This window comes from Silene latifolia, chromosome 1 (assembly GCF_048544455.1).
Source record: "Silene latifolia isolate original U9 population chromosome 1, ASM4854445v1, whole genome shotgun sequence".
Lineage (NCBI taxonomy): Eukaryota > Viridiplantae > Streptophyta > Magnoliopsida > Caryophyllales > Caryophyllaceae > Silene > Silene latifolia.
The window spans coordinates 178,221,980-178,237,200 of NC_133526.1; the positions used below are offsets into that span (position 1 = coordinate 178,221,980).

General features: G+C 44.0%; 1 protein-coding gene across 1 annotated transcript; it reads left to right on the plus strand.

Moving 5' to 3' along the window:
* The first annotated feature begins 13,375 nt into the window (after window positions 1-13,375).
* On the plus strand, window positions 13,376-14,326 carry LOC141588144 (uncharacterized). The gene is made up of 2 exons (XM_074409599.1): window positions 13,376-13,379; window positions 13,494-14,326. The coding sequence occupies exons 1-2, from the start codon at window positions 13,376-13,378 to the stop codon at window positions 14,324-14,326; spliced, it is 837 nt and encodes a 278-aa protein (XP_074265700.1).
* The last annotated feature ends 895 nt before the right edge of the window (window positions 14,327-15,221 follow it).

Here is a 15,221-nt window from a genome sequence, read left to right on the forward strand (position 1 = left end):
AAATCCTAATTCCTTCACGTGATTAGTATAAATAGGAGCCTTCGCTCCTCATATTTCTCACGCGAGTGTCCGCCCTTCTCTTCTCCCTTTGCATTCTAGACCTTTGTTCTTACTTTTTGGCGTCTACGTTCTTGAACATTCGACCACGTAAGCTCGGATCCTTCTGAGTACCAGCCTCGTTTGCATGACCGACCAATTTGACCAACTCCACAATCAATCAACTTAATTAAATTAATCGTTTTCCTCTTACGAGGGCACTTTCTTTACATTCGCGTCGAGCGTCACTAATCGATATCTTAGTCCTTCTCGTTTCGTCAACATGTAAGTCTGAGGGTGTATAATCTCTCTTTTATTTATTGTATTTTATCTTATTGTAATCATCAATTGTAAGGTTTATGTCGAAAATACCTCCTAAAACCGATTTCTAAAACCATGCTTTAAAACCTCTTTTTACGGATTTCCAGTAGATAACCGTCGAGAAAGGACGCAGCAACTGCTGCACCTCTTCGAAGGAGCGCAGTGCCTACTGCGCCTCTTCGTGAGGCTGCCGCAGTTTCTGCTTCCTTTCTTCTTCGTTCGTCCTCTGTAATCCGTCAAATTCTTTTATTTGTTTCGTTTGTTTGTTAATTCTTTGATACAATATCACGTTAATTTCACATGTACATCATTAATCATCATCTTTGACATGTTTATTTTTTCATTTAAATCCGACTTAAATCCCAAGTAATTCATATTTGCGGGTTTTCGTCATTAAACTCAAATCCGGGTTGTAGAGATTCAATTCGTTCAATATTGAGTTTCTGGAATTCGACCTTTCATACATATTTTCACCTGTTATTCATATATTCGTTGTTAATTTGTCATTAATTCATCATGTTTAGTTTATTTCATTCACCCATGTCACTAATTAATCGTTCATTCATGTATATAATTCGTTTAATTCCGTCTCATCCATGTTTTATTGTTTTATGACCCATCGTATCATATGTAAATAACCTATTGATCACTTTCATCCGAGTAAATAATTTAATCAATCGATAAATTCACCAACGAGTATTAACAACACGCAATTCCGCCACAGCCTGAATGATTCAGTCGAGAATGACGCAGCGTCTGTGTGCCTCTTCCAAAGGATTTGACTCTCTACTTTTGTTTCTGGCCGAGTTCTGTCCCTGAACTCCATTTTTGCCTTGACCTAGTTTACTAACTACGTATTAATTGATTATTATCCATATTATCACCTTCTGATTTGTTCGTTAATTTTATTCTTTTATTCTTTTTCTTAAATTATCCGTTTTAAAGGTATTTTCGACATAAATCGCCTATCCCAATGTAATTATTGTAATTTTCATTATTGTAATTTATAATTATTGTATTTCTTTTATTGTTTGTATGTTTTCACATGTAATTGAACCTTAAATTCCAACTTCGACATTAATTGTATGCTAACTAATTGTTCACCGACTTAGCCTAATCTTCACATGTTAGGATTAAAACTTGTTTGTTGCATTGCATGCATATAACCGACGATATATCAAGTATAAACAATGTCCCTAATCATTAGTAGAGGCCGCTATCGAGGCGGGCGGGATTAGGTGTTCGATCAAAAGAGCTTCCTAATACGTACCCTCACCCCTTACTCCAGATATCTGTGAACACCCGTGTTCATTGGCATCCACGAGAGTCATTCTAGACATAGAATGCTAAGGGTAACGATTGCTTAGTGTTCATGTCTTTAATTTGTGTCTTGACATGACACGAGGTATTCGAACGGTTCCAATTTCCCATAAAAATTGGTGGCGACTCCATCCAAAAATGCAAACGCTTGTTTCTCTTTCCTCCCAAGCGCCCCCGTGGGCCCTCGCTGTCCACAGTTTGGCGACTCCGCTGGGGATAATACACTTACGTGTAGCAAGGGTGAAACTTGAACAAGGTTAGGGAATAATTTGTACAAGACAATTGTCGGTTTTCATAACTCGGTCTTCCTAGACCGTTTTATTCGGCCTTCCTAGGCCCAACCCAACCCATTCGACCAATCGTCCCGTCTAAACGGTCCTAATTCTTATTTGGGCCTAAGGATGGATAGCGATTGACGTCATCCATACCATGATGCTTACTCTTGTTTGTATCAAGGGCCTTCACTACTTGAGGAAATGGACTAGGAATCGGCCTTACTCTTGTTTGGTACGAGCCTCTCCACAGACTTCGGGTTTGATGGTTCGGTATGGCAACCCACCCTTTAAACCAAAACCCTTTTAAATGCACTCAGCATCCCGTTATAATGCTTGTATAAATGTTTGTACCTTACGTGATCACCATTTCTAAACAAAACCATGACGATTTTTCAAAAATCAAAACCCTTTTCTTAATCAAAATTTCGAAATAGGCCATTTGATTAGCGCAAAATCCGGTCAAAACTCTGTCCGTTTGTCTTGTCAAAATTCGGGCCACAAGCCCATTTCAAAACCTCACTTTGAGTCCACTCCTACAACTACACTATAGTTGACTAGGACACACATTTTCAAAAACCTTGTCTTTCTTCAAAGCTCACTCAACACAAGTGGCACACACCCACTTCACGAGTCAAAACATTTCTTCTCTTAGCAAGTGTGGTAGAATGGTCGATCGTGTTTTGATTCGTCGGCAATCTCTTATCCAGTTTTCAAGATGCCCGAATCCAACGAGACAAACCTCAACCAACTTCAAGATGGTAATGATCGAATCCTAGCCGCGCTAGCCCAAATGCAAGTCACCCAAGACCAAGTCTATGACCGCCTTGAGCTCATCGAAGGCCGTATCTATGCCGTAGAGGGAAGGTTGCCTCCTCATGAAAGTGAAGTATTAGGTAACTCTGATGATGAATCCAAGGATGAAAATCCTCTCATGGGGATGACTGTAGCTGAGAAAAGACTCCAATACTTAGAGGAGCAATTGATGTACCTTAAGGGGGATGACATTTATAGGGAGAACAATCGCAAGTATGAGGCCGTCAATTCTAAATTGCCAACTAACTTCAATATGACGGATATCCATAAATTCAAGGGGCACGAGAACCCTTTGTACCACATCCGTGCCTTCAAGGATTACATGTCTATCAAAGGCATCAAACCCGAGATGTTCTTAAGGATCTTTCCTTCATCTCTTGACACCATCCCGAAACAATGGATCTACTCCTTAGATCATAAGAAGGTCGCTACTTGGGAAGATGCCGCAATCGAGTTTTCTAAACAATATGCGGATAATGCCGAGATCCAAGTTAACATGCGCACTCTAGAGGTTCTTACCCAAAATGACAAAGAAGGATTCACCGACTTCCTAAGTAGGTGGATGAAAACTAGTACCCAACTAGTTGAACGCCCGGATGAGGCTACCCTTGTGGAGAAGTTCGTGGATAATCTCAAACCCATCTATGCCAACCATTTGAGATATCAAAACATCAAAAGTTTCAAGGACTTAACCGTACTAGGGACAAGGATTGAAGATGACATCCGTAAAGGGCTCTTATCCAAAACGGTAGTCAAGGATACCAAGGCTCAACAAGTCGTTCATACGGCTCCACTAGCAAGACCGATGAAGTTAACCTTCTCGAGCCATCCAAGAAAAGTACCCCACCAAGGAAATTAACAAATCTTTGGGACACTTACTCCAACGCTCTAAAAAGGTTAATGAAGCAAGGCAAACTCCAACCCATTGGACCTACTCCCGAACCCGAAAGGAAATCCAAATTCTGGGACGAGAACTCGTACTGTGAATACCATAGAGGCAAGGGGCACGACACAGAAAAATGCTACAAGTTAAAAAACGTGCTTCAAGACATGATTGAAGATGGTCGATTGCCAATACCGCCGGGAGGTAAACCCAACAACACTCAGAATCCTCTTTGAGTTCTAGTGATTACAAGTGACGAATCTACCTTAGATTGCTCGCATCTTATCTCCCCGAAAGAAGAGGTCATTAATGGGATATGGACGGATAGCGAGGAAGATGTCTACCTCCAAGACCTTCCCTTAATCAAGAGCGCCGAAAGCATCATAGATGAGATCATTACCACACTGGGTACAGAAACTAACATAAGTCAACAGAAAGGATGGAGAAAATCAATCAAGTGGACCAACAAGCAAGGAAGACTCTTCAAGCTCACCACTGGAGAAGGAGAGATGTTCAAAGGAGAACCAGAAGACGATGAGTTCGAGTCGGAGTCGGAGTCAGAGTCGGAGTCTAGAGAAGTCATTAGAGAGTCTACTCCTGTCGTCATCCCCACTCCCTTTGTCTCTCCTAGCTTAGCCTCGAGTAGTCACAGTAGTTCGGGAAATGCCCCAACCACTGTCCCTTTGCCGCCACTGACCATGGATCAGTTGGCTTCTTTGTTTCAACTTTACTCAAATTTTAATATGAATAAATCAGGTTCTGCTTACTCTTTGTGTTATCTTGAGTGCAATTCTGTTTACGATGATACTGAGGATGACCAAGACCCAGACTCGATCGAAATACCTCCCTACGTAGCCAAAGAAATACTGCAGGAAGGGGAAGGGGGACCAGTAATAGAGGACACCGAACCCATCAACGTAGGAACCGAACTAGAACCCCAAGAACTTAGGATAGGGACTACCTTGAGCTCTCCCGAAAGGGCCGATTTCATAGACCTCCTAAATGAATTCAAAGACGTTTTCGCTTGGTCCTACAAAGACATGCCAGGGATCGATAGGGATATCGCCGAACATAGGATCCCGATTAAGCCAGGTTTCAAACCTGTGAAACAGAAGCTTCGACGAATGAGGACAGAATGGGCTCTAAAGATTAAGGAAGAAGTTGACAAGCAATTCAAAGCCGGGTTCATCAAAGTTTCCGAGTATTCTGACTGGGTAGCCAACATAGTACCCGTACCCAAAAAGGATGGGAGAATCTGTGTTTGTGTTGATTTTAGGGACTTGAACAAAGCAAGTCCAAAAGATGACTTCCCTCTACCTCATATCGACATCTTGGTGGACAATACCGCAGACCACGCATTACTATCCTTCATGGATGGGTATGCGGGTTATAATCAAATCAAAATGGCCATGGAAGATATGCATAAGACCGCCTTTGTCACTCAATGGGGAACCTATTGATATACGGTCATGCCGTTTGGATTGATCAATGTCGGAGCTACATATCAACGCACTGCAACTACACTCTTACATGACATGATGCACAAATAAGTTGAGGTATACGTAGATGACATGATTGTCAAATCCAAGGAAAGAGAAGGGCATATTGCGAACCTTCGCAAGTTCTTCGCGAGGCTACGAAAGTACAACATGAGGCTCAATCCTCAAAAGTGCACATTCGGGGTAACATCTGGCAAACTCCTGGGGTACGTCGTTAGTCAAAGAGGTATAGAAGTAGATCATTCCAAAATCAAAGCTCTGATCGAAATGCCACAACCTCAAACAGAAAAAGAAGTCAGGGGATTCCTGGGAAAAGTGCAGTATATAAGTCGATTCATATCGAAACTTACAATGATTTGCGAGCCTATCTTCAAGAAGCTCAAGAAAACGGACCACACCATGTGGGATGATGATTGTCAAAAAGCGTTCGACCGAATCAAGGAGATATTGGCCAAACCGCCAGTGCTCATGCCACCTCAACGAGATCAACCTCTTGGTTTATATCTCACAGTAACCGAAACCGCCATGGGTGCCATGCTAGCTCGAACTGTAGGAAGTGAAGAAAGAGCTATCTACTACCTTAGTAAGAAGTTCTTGGAGTACGAGTGCAAATATTCACAGCTCGAAAAGACATGCCTCGCTCTTGTGTGGGCAACGAAGAAGCTACGCCACTACATGCTTAGCGACTCCGTTAAAATATACTCCAAAATGGATCCAGTCAAATACCTCTTCGAGAAACCCGTCCTCAACGGACGCCTGGCAAGATGGACCCTGATGCTCTCAGAATTCGACCTAAAATACGTGCCTCTGAAAGTTATAAAAGGGCGCGCCGTCGCCGAGTTCTTCGCAGAAAATCCCATCAATGTCGCACAAACGATAGACACTTGGTCATTTCCAGACGAGGATATACTCCAAACTGATGTAGATTCCTGGGACCTTTACTTTGATGGAGCATCAAACTTGAGAGGATTTGGAATAGGAGTGTTGCTCATTTCTCCTGAAGGCGAGCATACACCAATCTCTGTCAAACTCGACTTCGAAGTGACAAACAACGCTGCAGAATACGAAGCTTGTCTCATTGGACTACAAGTGGCAGTGAGCTTAGGCATTAAGAACCTCCGCGTACATGGGGATTCATCACTAATCATCAACTAAGTTACAGGATCTTGGAAAATTCGAAGCGAAAGCCTCACGCCTTATCAGGCTAGAATAGACCAAGTCGCTCAATTCTTTGATAACGTGACCTATCTACACCTACCACGGGAAGAAAATCAATTTGCAGACGCTCTTGCGAAACTTGCATCATTGATTAATATGCCAGATCACATGGTGGAAATGCCTTTGTGTATCGAACGACGGTCAGAGCCGGCTTATGTCAACCAAATCACCGATGAAGAGGAAATCGCGCAGGAACCCTGGTTCCAAGCAATCCTGAATTTTAAGCTTAATGGTACCTATCCACCGGATATGGACAAGAGGGGACAACGTGCTATACGCCTACTCGCTTCCCAATACATTCTCATGCAAAGGGAATTATACAAAAGAACACCTCTTGGTGTAATCTTACGTTGCCTTGATCATTCACAGGCGCGAAAGGTGATGGAAGAAGTCCACGACGGAGAATGCGGTCCTCACATGAGTGGGCCCATGATGGCAAAGAAAATCACACGTTTGGGATATTATTGGACCACAATGGAATCCGATTGCATCAAATACGTAAGACATTGCCACAATTGCCAAATCTTCGGGAATGTGCAACATGTCCCTCCTTCATTGCTCTATACAATGACATCTCCTTGGCCATTTTCTGCATGGGGAATTGACATAATCGGGAAGATAACCCCGGCCGGAACAGGAGGTCACTGTTTCATTCTAGTAGCAATTGACTATTTCACCAAATGGGTGGAAGCGGCTTCCTACACTAGTCTTACAGCTAAAAATGTGGCAAAGTTCATACAAAACAACATCATCTGTCGATACGGTTGCCCACATGAGATCATTAGTGATAATGGATCACATTTCCAAGCCGAGACTGAGCAATTGCTAGCCAAGTACAAGATTAGGCATCACCACTCTTCGCCCTATAGACCACAGACTAACGGCGCGGTAGAGGCGGCAAACAAGAATGTTGTCACGATTCTCAAGAAAATGATTGACAACTATAGAGATTGGCCAAGCAAGATACCCTTTGCTTTGTGGGGATATCGTACATCTGTTAGGACGCCCACTGGGGCTACTCCTTTCTATTTGACCTACGGCATGGAAGCTGTACAACCAGTCGAGCTAGAAATACCATCCTTGCGCATTTTACTCGAAAGTCAAATCCCGGAAGCCGATTGGAAGAAGGATAGATATGAAGAACTCATCCTCCTGGATGAACGTAGGCTACGCGCTTTGCATAATGTCCAAACATATCAAGCACGTGTCAAACGAGCTTTCAACAAAAGGATTAGGCCAAGAAACATCAAAGAGGGAGACTTAGTGCTTAAATCGGTTAGAGCTCTTTTACCTGTTGACCCACGGGGAAAATTTAAACCTAATTGGGCCGGACCCTTCCTAGTCAAATCCATACTCCCAGGGGGTGCGGTTAGAATCACTGACCTAGACGGGAATGAGTTTTCAAACCCAACAAACCTTGACCAACTAAAACGGTACTATGCCTAGAATAGGAACAAAAACGCGCCTCGCGTAACCCCACGTGTCGCTCTTGTGGCACTAAATAAACGGCCCCTGGCCAAGCTGAAATAAGCTAATGTCACTATGCTCTTGCATTTTGGCAAATTTATCATCCTCGTATCATCAAATAAACTAAATTCGCACCTTCAGAGTAAGCGAAAAGCTCATGCTTCTTTTCTAAGTTCATTACAAGCTCTTGCTTAGAACAATTATTCTTTTACATTTACTCGAACTACGCGCAAGGGTTTGATTTCATTTCTTTAAGTGAATACGTAGGCAATCCTTCACAGGATTCAACCCATTATATCCAAAATGTAAATAGAAGGACATTTGCATTGCATTTGAAATTCGACAAGAATAATAAATAGAAAATCACAAACGGTTTCATAACCATTTAACCTTTTTTATTTCATTCATTCTTATAATAACAGTACGCTACATAATAAAAATAGAATAGGCTAGGATTCTAAAAATCCCACCTTTTTATTCCAACAATAATAATGATAATAATCAAATAATAATAAAGAGACTCGGGCTATTCCTCCATCTTCCCCTTGCCCTTGTCATTCTTGTCATATTTCTTGTCACGACCTCGAGCGGGACGCTCTTGCGCCACTTCAGACCTAATCATCAACGGTCTTTCTCGAGGCCTAGACTTTCCATTCTTGCCAATCACCATTCCCGCGACAGGAGTAGACTTTGGTTTCTTCGAAGGATGAACAACTTGAAACCCGGCTTCTTCTTCTCCCTCTGTCAGATGCTTCTCTTTCTCTTTCTCTACCTCGCGCACCTTGTATTCAACAGGCTCGCGCTTCCTCAGTTTCTCGCGCTCTTCCGGAGTAGTAGCCTTTCTCCATCGTAGATAAGAATCCGACACCCATAAAGCATTGGCGGAGAAATTCAAGAACCACATGTTTCTTTGAGCCCATTTAATGGCCCACTCTCTTGACTCTCTCGTAGTAAGCGCCATAGCGATCTGCGGGACGGTATCAAGCTTCGGGATTGTCTGTTTTCACCCAACTTGTCTCATCACCTTTCCGGGAAGATGCACACCATAAACTCCAATCCAGGAATGCGCACGGACCTAGTGGGATCCAAAGAAGACACTCCAGTGACAGATTTGAGGTGCCACCACGGTACGACCCACCTGATCAAGGGACCGTCATCGCTCTTCAGTTTGTTCTTCCAGTAATCACAAACCCGAGTGAAGTCCACCATATACAACCTAGTCCTCATCGCGATTGAGCAGGCATGATAAGAAAGAACATGAACTGGGGGCTCGATCAATCGGAGCCGTTCCATAAGCCAAACCTACCAAAAGCGGGTATTAGACATCGAAGAAAAAAAAAAAGACGAAAAAAAAAAGAAAAAAAAAAAAAAAACGAAAAAAAAAAAAAGAAAAAGGATGTCTTTTACCTGCAGAATGACGGGACTTCCCAAATACGGCAGATCACGGTTGGATTTCCTATTATCCAAGCCCAAAAGAATCTCTCCTAAGCTGGGCTCCTGCGCAGGTCCATTTGCTCAACAAGGCCTAGAAGACGGGGATCACCTCTCAAGTCTTCATCAACATGCCCTTGGAAGACGTACATATGTAACAAGCAAAAACCAAATGCCCTCCGCCTAGCAACATGAGAAACGGTGGGGTCGGCCCTGTTGATAAATCGATCTATGAAGTCCAACATTCTCACGCCTTTCGAGGTAACTAGACGGTCCACCTCAAGTCTAGTCAACCCAAGCAAGTCTCTAAATTTGCTCTTGTACCCTTGCGAAGTAGAAGGAATGGCAGGTAAGTGTTCGGGATCCCACCCACCAATAGCGGCAATTTCTTCAGGAAATGGGCAAATATCACCTCCAGGGAACGCAAAAACATGGTAATTCGGGTCCCAATAGTCAAGACAAGCATCCAAGAACGGTTTGACAACCTTAATAAGCTTTAAACTCAACAGAGACCCAAAATTATAAGAGCCCATATCATGTTTCTCCATGTTCGAAAATTCGTTGGTCCATTCCTTCAAACGAATCTCCAAAGTATTCATGATGAAAAGATTATTTTGAGAAATTTATGTAATAAGACGAAGAAGAGAGGGAAGAATTGTGTGAATAAAAGCTCCATCGACGTTTCTATTTATACTAATTTCTGTTTCCAAAAATCTGCCAGAACAGAACACCTTGGGAACAGGCAAAGACTGCCTGCGCCTCTTCAAAGGGACGCACTCATCTGCGCCTCTTCCTCACCTCACTTCGTGATTTTCGCGTTGGATCTTTCCTAATTCCATGACGAATAATTTCCTATTCCTACGGGTTATTATTTTGGTAAATACGTGAAGATTACCATGTTTCAGGTTTCCTAATTTTGCGGGCACGCATTTCGAGGCGACATCAACATTTTCGCCATTTTACCACACTTGCACATTTTCATTCTCATTTTAGGAAATAATTTTCATTCTCATTTTAGGGAATAATTTTCGTTTTAATTCATTTTAATTTTACATTTCTCATTTATTTCATTTATTTTAGAAAATAATTCGCAATTTACCGAATTTCAACATGTATATATTAATTTTAATTTCTTAATATCGTTTCTACATTTCTAACTTATAGATTTCTGTTTTTTCTTTTTTTTTAGGGGGTAACCCTCCCTACCGTCCGGTCATTTCCGGCAAAATTTTTGCATTTTTGCATTTTTGCATTCTTTTGAGTCACTCGTTTTGCGCTAATTAAGGCCATATATGTATACATATGTATGTTCTACGTGATTTCTATGTAAATTTCGGCAGCATGACGGCGTAAACTGTCATCTACCAAACCTGTTCAAAGCTAACCTGCAGGTACAAGCAACGCAACCCAACAGCAAAGGCACTCAGGCCATCTTATATACAACCAAAAAGGAAATGTACAACAAACTGGGGGCTCGAGCCCCAAACAAAGTCCAGAATGTTCAAAATGATGGTCCAAATGTACAACTGTGCAAAATACAGCCAACAAACAAACAAAAAGCTACACAAAACTACTGTTGGGCGCCCTCCAACTCTGCAACCCTTGCCGCAAGAACGGCAATCTCGGCGTCCCGAACCTCGAGCTCCCTTAGCAAGCGAGCTGTCTCCTCCCGAGACTGGGTCAACTCTCGCTCCAGCTCGCCGTCACCCTGTAAACAACAACAAATGGCTCGTGTCAATCGATTACAAGAAAAGTTGGAAAATCAAAAATTCAAAAATGAAATAGGCACAAGGTTCATACCTGACGGCCTCGACCGCCGACAAGCGCCTCGACGGCAGTAGCTCGCAGCCGGTTGGCCACCCTCCACAACGCCACGAACCGAGACGGCGCAACCTGCATTTTCAAAAAAAAAAAAAAGCTCTCAATAATCGAACAAACTCAGTCAAATGTGTTCTTACACAAAAGTTATGCAAAGTTAGAGTATTTACCCTCCGAATCAGATGCTGCCAATCGTCCAGGCCAGCATCTTTAACAGCCACGTCAAAGTCACGCAGCTCGGAGAGCGTCGTCCTCCCGGTCGCGTCAGTGTACTCGAGGGTCTCGGGGTACTCTAGGGGCTCGATGCCCGCCGCCTCAACCTCCTACATAGTCAAATATTTCTCATTAACCGATGATCTTTCATCATAGTTCTCAAAAGGAAATCAAGTAAAAAGGAAGAGTAAAAAATGCTCACCACTACCGGCCAGTACGCCAACCTCCCATAGAGGAACGCCGAGTAGTCCTCGCCAGGAAGAAGGAGGGCGTCGCCACTAGCACCAGCCAAGTCCGCCTCCCTCTCTGCCTCAGAAGGCTCCCTAAACATCGTCCTGGGAGGATCGACGGGAACCGTCAACACGTCCCGCGAGCACTGACGAGCCAAGCGCTCGCCCAAGTACCACACAGGACCCATCGACGTCCTCAACAGCAGTCGGCTCGAGCTCCTGGGTCGAAGGACCTCAGCCACAAAAGGAGGCGCTCCAGCGTACTCCGCCCAAGGTCTGGGTACCCACTGCGACAAGATAAACAAGGATCATTCCTATGATCAATTAAAAGACGATATAGAAGCAAATGAATATAAGTAAGATACTTACGCTGTCTAGCTGAAGAGCGTTCACGTCCCGCCGGTAGACATCGTGAGAAGAACGCTTGCTCTTCGTCCTGCACATCACCCAATCCCTCACCACGGGATAGGCCTTCTCCAGCGGCTCCGTCCTCTTGGGCGTGAGGCTCGGGAAGTAGGAGTACACCCACGCCTGTAAAGCAAGATAGTCAATGACGATCTTTCGTAATTTGATAAGGAAAGGAATTGATTTCGGTCTGAAAGAAGGTTCATACCTCCGGCGAGTAGTCCGGTCCGACAAAGACCGGGAGAAGTCCCCTTCTCCATCAACTCCGGACGAACCATGGCCCTCTTGAAACGGATGAGGACCGCAAAACCAGTGATGACCCGGTCCCAACGCCCTAGGGAACTCGGGTCGAAAGGAAGGGAAGAAGCTTCGTCGTGACCTCTCGCCCTTGTCTCCGAGGTAAATCGAAGACGAGAAACCACCGAGCCACAACGAGCTCTCTCGCTCGGCAAAGACGAGGGAGGAGGGGCCGTCCTCCCTCCGTCGGTGTCACCAGCGCCGGGATCTTTCCCGCAAAGTAGTCTCGAACGTAGGAGCTGGGTATCAAACCCGGCACTGTGACAGCCTTCGGCGGTAAGTTCCAGCCGATCAACCTCCTCGCCTCGGCCGAGTCCACCCTCATGGCAGTCTCCGACCACTCCACCTCCTCAGTCCCACACGGCAGACCAGAAATCATACCGTAGTCCTCCAGAGTGACTCCCACCTCACCAAAAGGCATGTGAAACGTGGAAGTCGTATCCCAGAATCGGTCCAAGAAAGCGCGGACCAGGCTAAGGTTAGCCCGCAGCTTCCTCTTCGCGATATCCCTCCAGACCTGCATCAAAGGACCGAACGCTCCACGCTCGATCATGGCCCGCTCCTCTGCCGACAGCCGCTCGTAGTGCTCCATCGCTGTCGTGTAGCCCGAGAACGACATGATGTTCCCGGCCTCCTATTGTGATTTGAAACAAAAGCTATCTTTAGTTTTGAATGAAAATCGAAAGAGATTTGAACAAATGAATGAAAGAAGATGAGTAAGGAGTAGTGAATTCTTATTTACCAAGCTCTTCACCGTCCTGTAAGACAGGTGACTCTCTCAGCCCTACGGTGCTGTTCTCCCAAGTCTCGGCCCACGCAGGAGCTCCTCTCAGCTGACGACCTCCTCGCCCAACGTTGGCCCATCTCGGAGCCTCCTCCTCCTCGACAGCCTCCTCCTCATGGACCTCGTCCCCAGCAGCCATCACCGCAGTGGTGAAGGCCTGCTCCAAAGCCTCCTCGACAGTGGCAACATCTATCTCCATGGGAGCTCTCCCAGAAGTAGAAGCCTCATCACCTGCAACATTAAAGCAAATTTAAGCCGCGTCACGTGACGACAAGCCTTGGTTAAGGGATTTTCGAGCCTTCGGAAGCCCTGAAATCGCTCTTTTTTCGCCATCCTTGGCCACATTCTCGCCAAACCGATCACTCATGTGTTAACTAGGGTCAAGTCAAGCCTAATGTGAAGCCTAGTTCCGGGTTCGAGCCAAAATTTCGGCAGCATTTCATTATAACAGCGATTATGCCCTAGAAAAGTGTCCTGAAATAGGGTGGGAGAAAGTATGCTGCCCAAAATCTGAAGGAGGTTTAGGCATAAGGGATAGCTTTGCCTGGAACATTGCTGCAATAGGCAAGCTGGTCTGGTGGGTTTATTATAATCCTGATAGATTGTGGGTGAAATGGGTAAACCAGGTTTACTTAAAGGGCCAAGACTGGAAAGACTACAAACCTAGTGGTGATCTTAGCTGGGGGTGGAAGTCTGTTTGTAAGGTCAAGGATAAATTGGATACTGGTTACCAGAATGGGCAATGGTTACTGGATGTTAGAGGTTACACTTTGAGTAGTGGCTATGATCTTATCAGGCACAAATTTCAGAATGTGCCTTGGCATAAACAGATATGGAATTCTTGGAGTCTCCCCAAGCATCAATTTATTGGTTGGCTCATTGCTAGGGAAGCTCTTATGCTCAAGGATAAGTTGTTTTCCCTTGGCATTGTCCCTGATGATGACTGCCTGCTGTGTGGTAAAGGAGGGGAAAGTCATACTCACCTATTTCAAAATTGTGAGTATTCTAGAAGGTTGCTTGATGAAGTCTCTAAAGTCCTGAGGATTGCTCTGCCAATTTCTAATCCTCTCCAAAGGATTACTGATGGCCAGTTTTCTCAGGTGCTGAAGGGTGTGATTTTAAGTGCAATATCTGCTACTTTTTATCACATTTGGTTACAAAGGAACAAGGCTCGTGTGGATGGTGTCTTACAGAGACCTGAATTCTTGCGAGATTTGATCCTGAAGGAAATGAAAACTAGGATTGATGTACTCCTTAGCCAAAAAACTGCTAACAGTGATAATGTATGGTTAAGAAGTAGAAGTTTGATTGTATAAAGTCCTCTTAGGGGACCTGAAAATGTGTATGTACCTAAAAAGGATTGGTTGTAACAGTTGTGTTACTTGTTTTTAATGGAAAGCTTACATTTCATCCAAAAAAAAAAAAAGTGTCCTGAAAAAGCTGTCACAAACCAAAATTCCGAGATGATAGAAAGTTTACCCATCATTCAAGGATCCCAAATATCAAGTTTCATCGCAAATAGGCAATCCTAAGGCTATTTTCGAAGCGATTTACGGTTTAGCTGTGAAACCGTCTCAAATTTCACTCAAAGGCTCAAAACTCGACGAAAATTCGAGACAAATACATGGTTATGTTCCTTATATTACCTATTATCCATTTCTAATGTCAATTTGACGAGGCAAATGCATTTGGGGAAAAAGCCCCAAATTTTCGATCAATTGGGTCATAAACCCTAATTTTTTCGATCCAAAATTCGACAAATATAGACGATTAATGCAAGAATGAGACACATACCTCGATTAGTCATGATTAATGCAAGCTTTTGGATCAAACCTTGATGGAAATGGTGAAGATTTGAGAGAGAAATGTGAAATTTATGTTTCGAACAAATGATTTGCAAAACCTTTGATTATCGCGTTTTTACGCAGAAGAAACACTTTGGGGAATAGACGCAGCAGGCGCTGCGCCTCTTCCAAGAGACGCAGCTCTTGCTGCGCCTCTTCCTTGTGTTCCCTCCATACGGATTTTCAAAAATTCGTTATGAATTCGTTATTTGTGGGCCCATCTTTGGTGCGCCTTTTCCCCGATGCTATTTTATCCTTTTGGTCCGTTTGGCGATTTTTCTTTCGTTCCGGCCCGCATTTTCTCAGCCAGCAGCAGGCTGTTGCGTATTATTTATTTCTTCCAAGACCTATGCTTGTCGCAACGAGC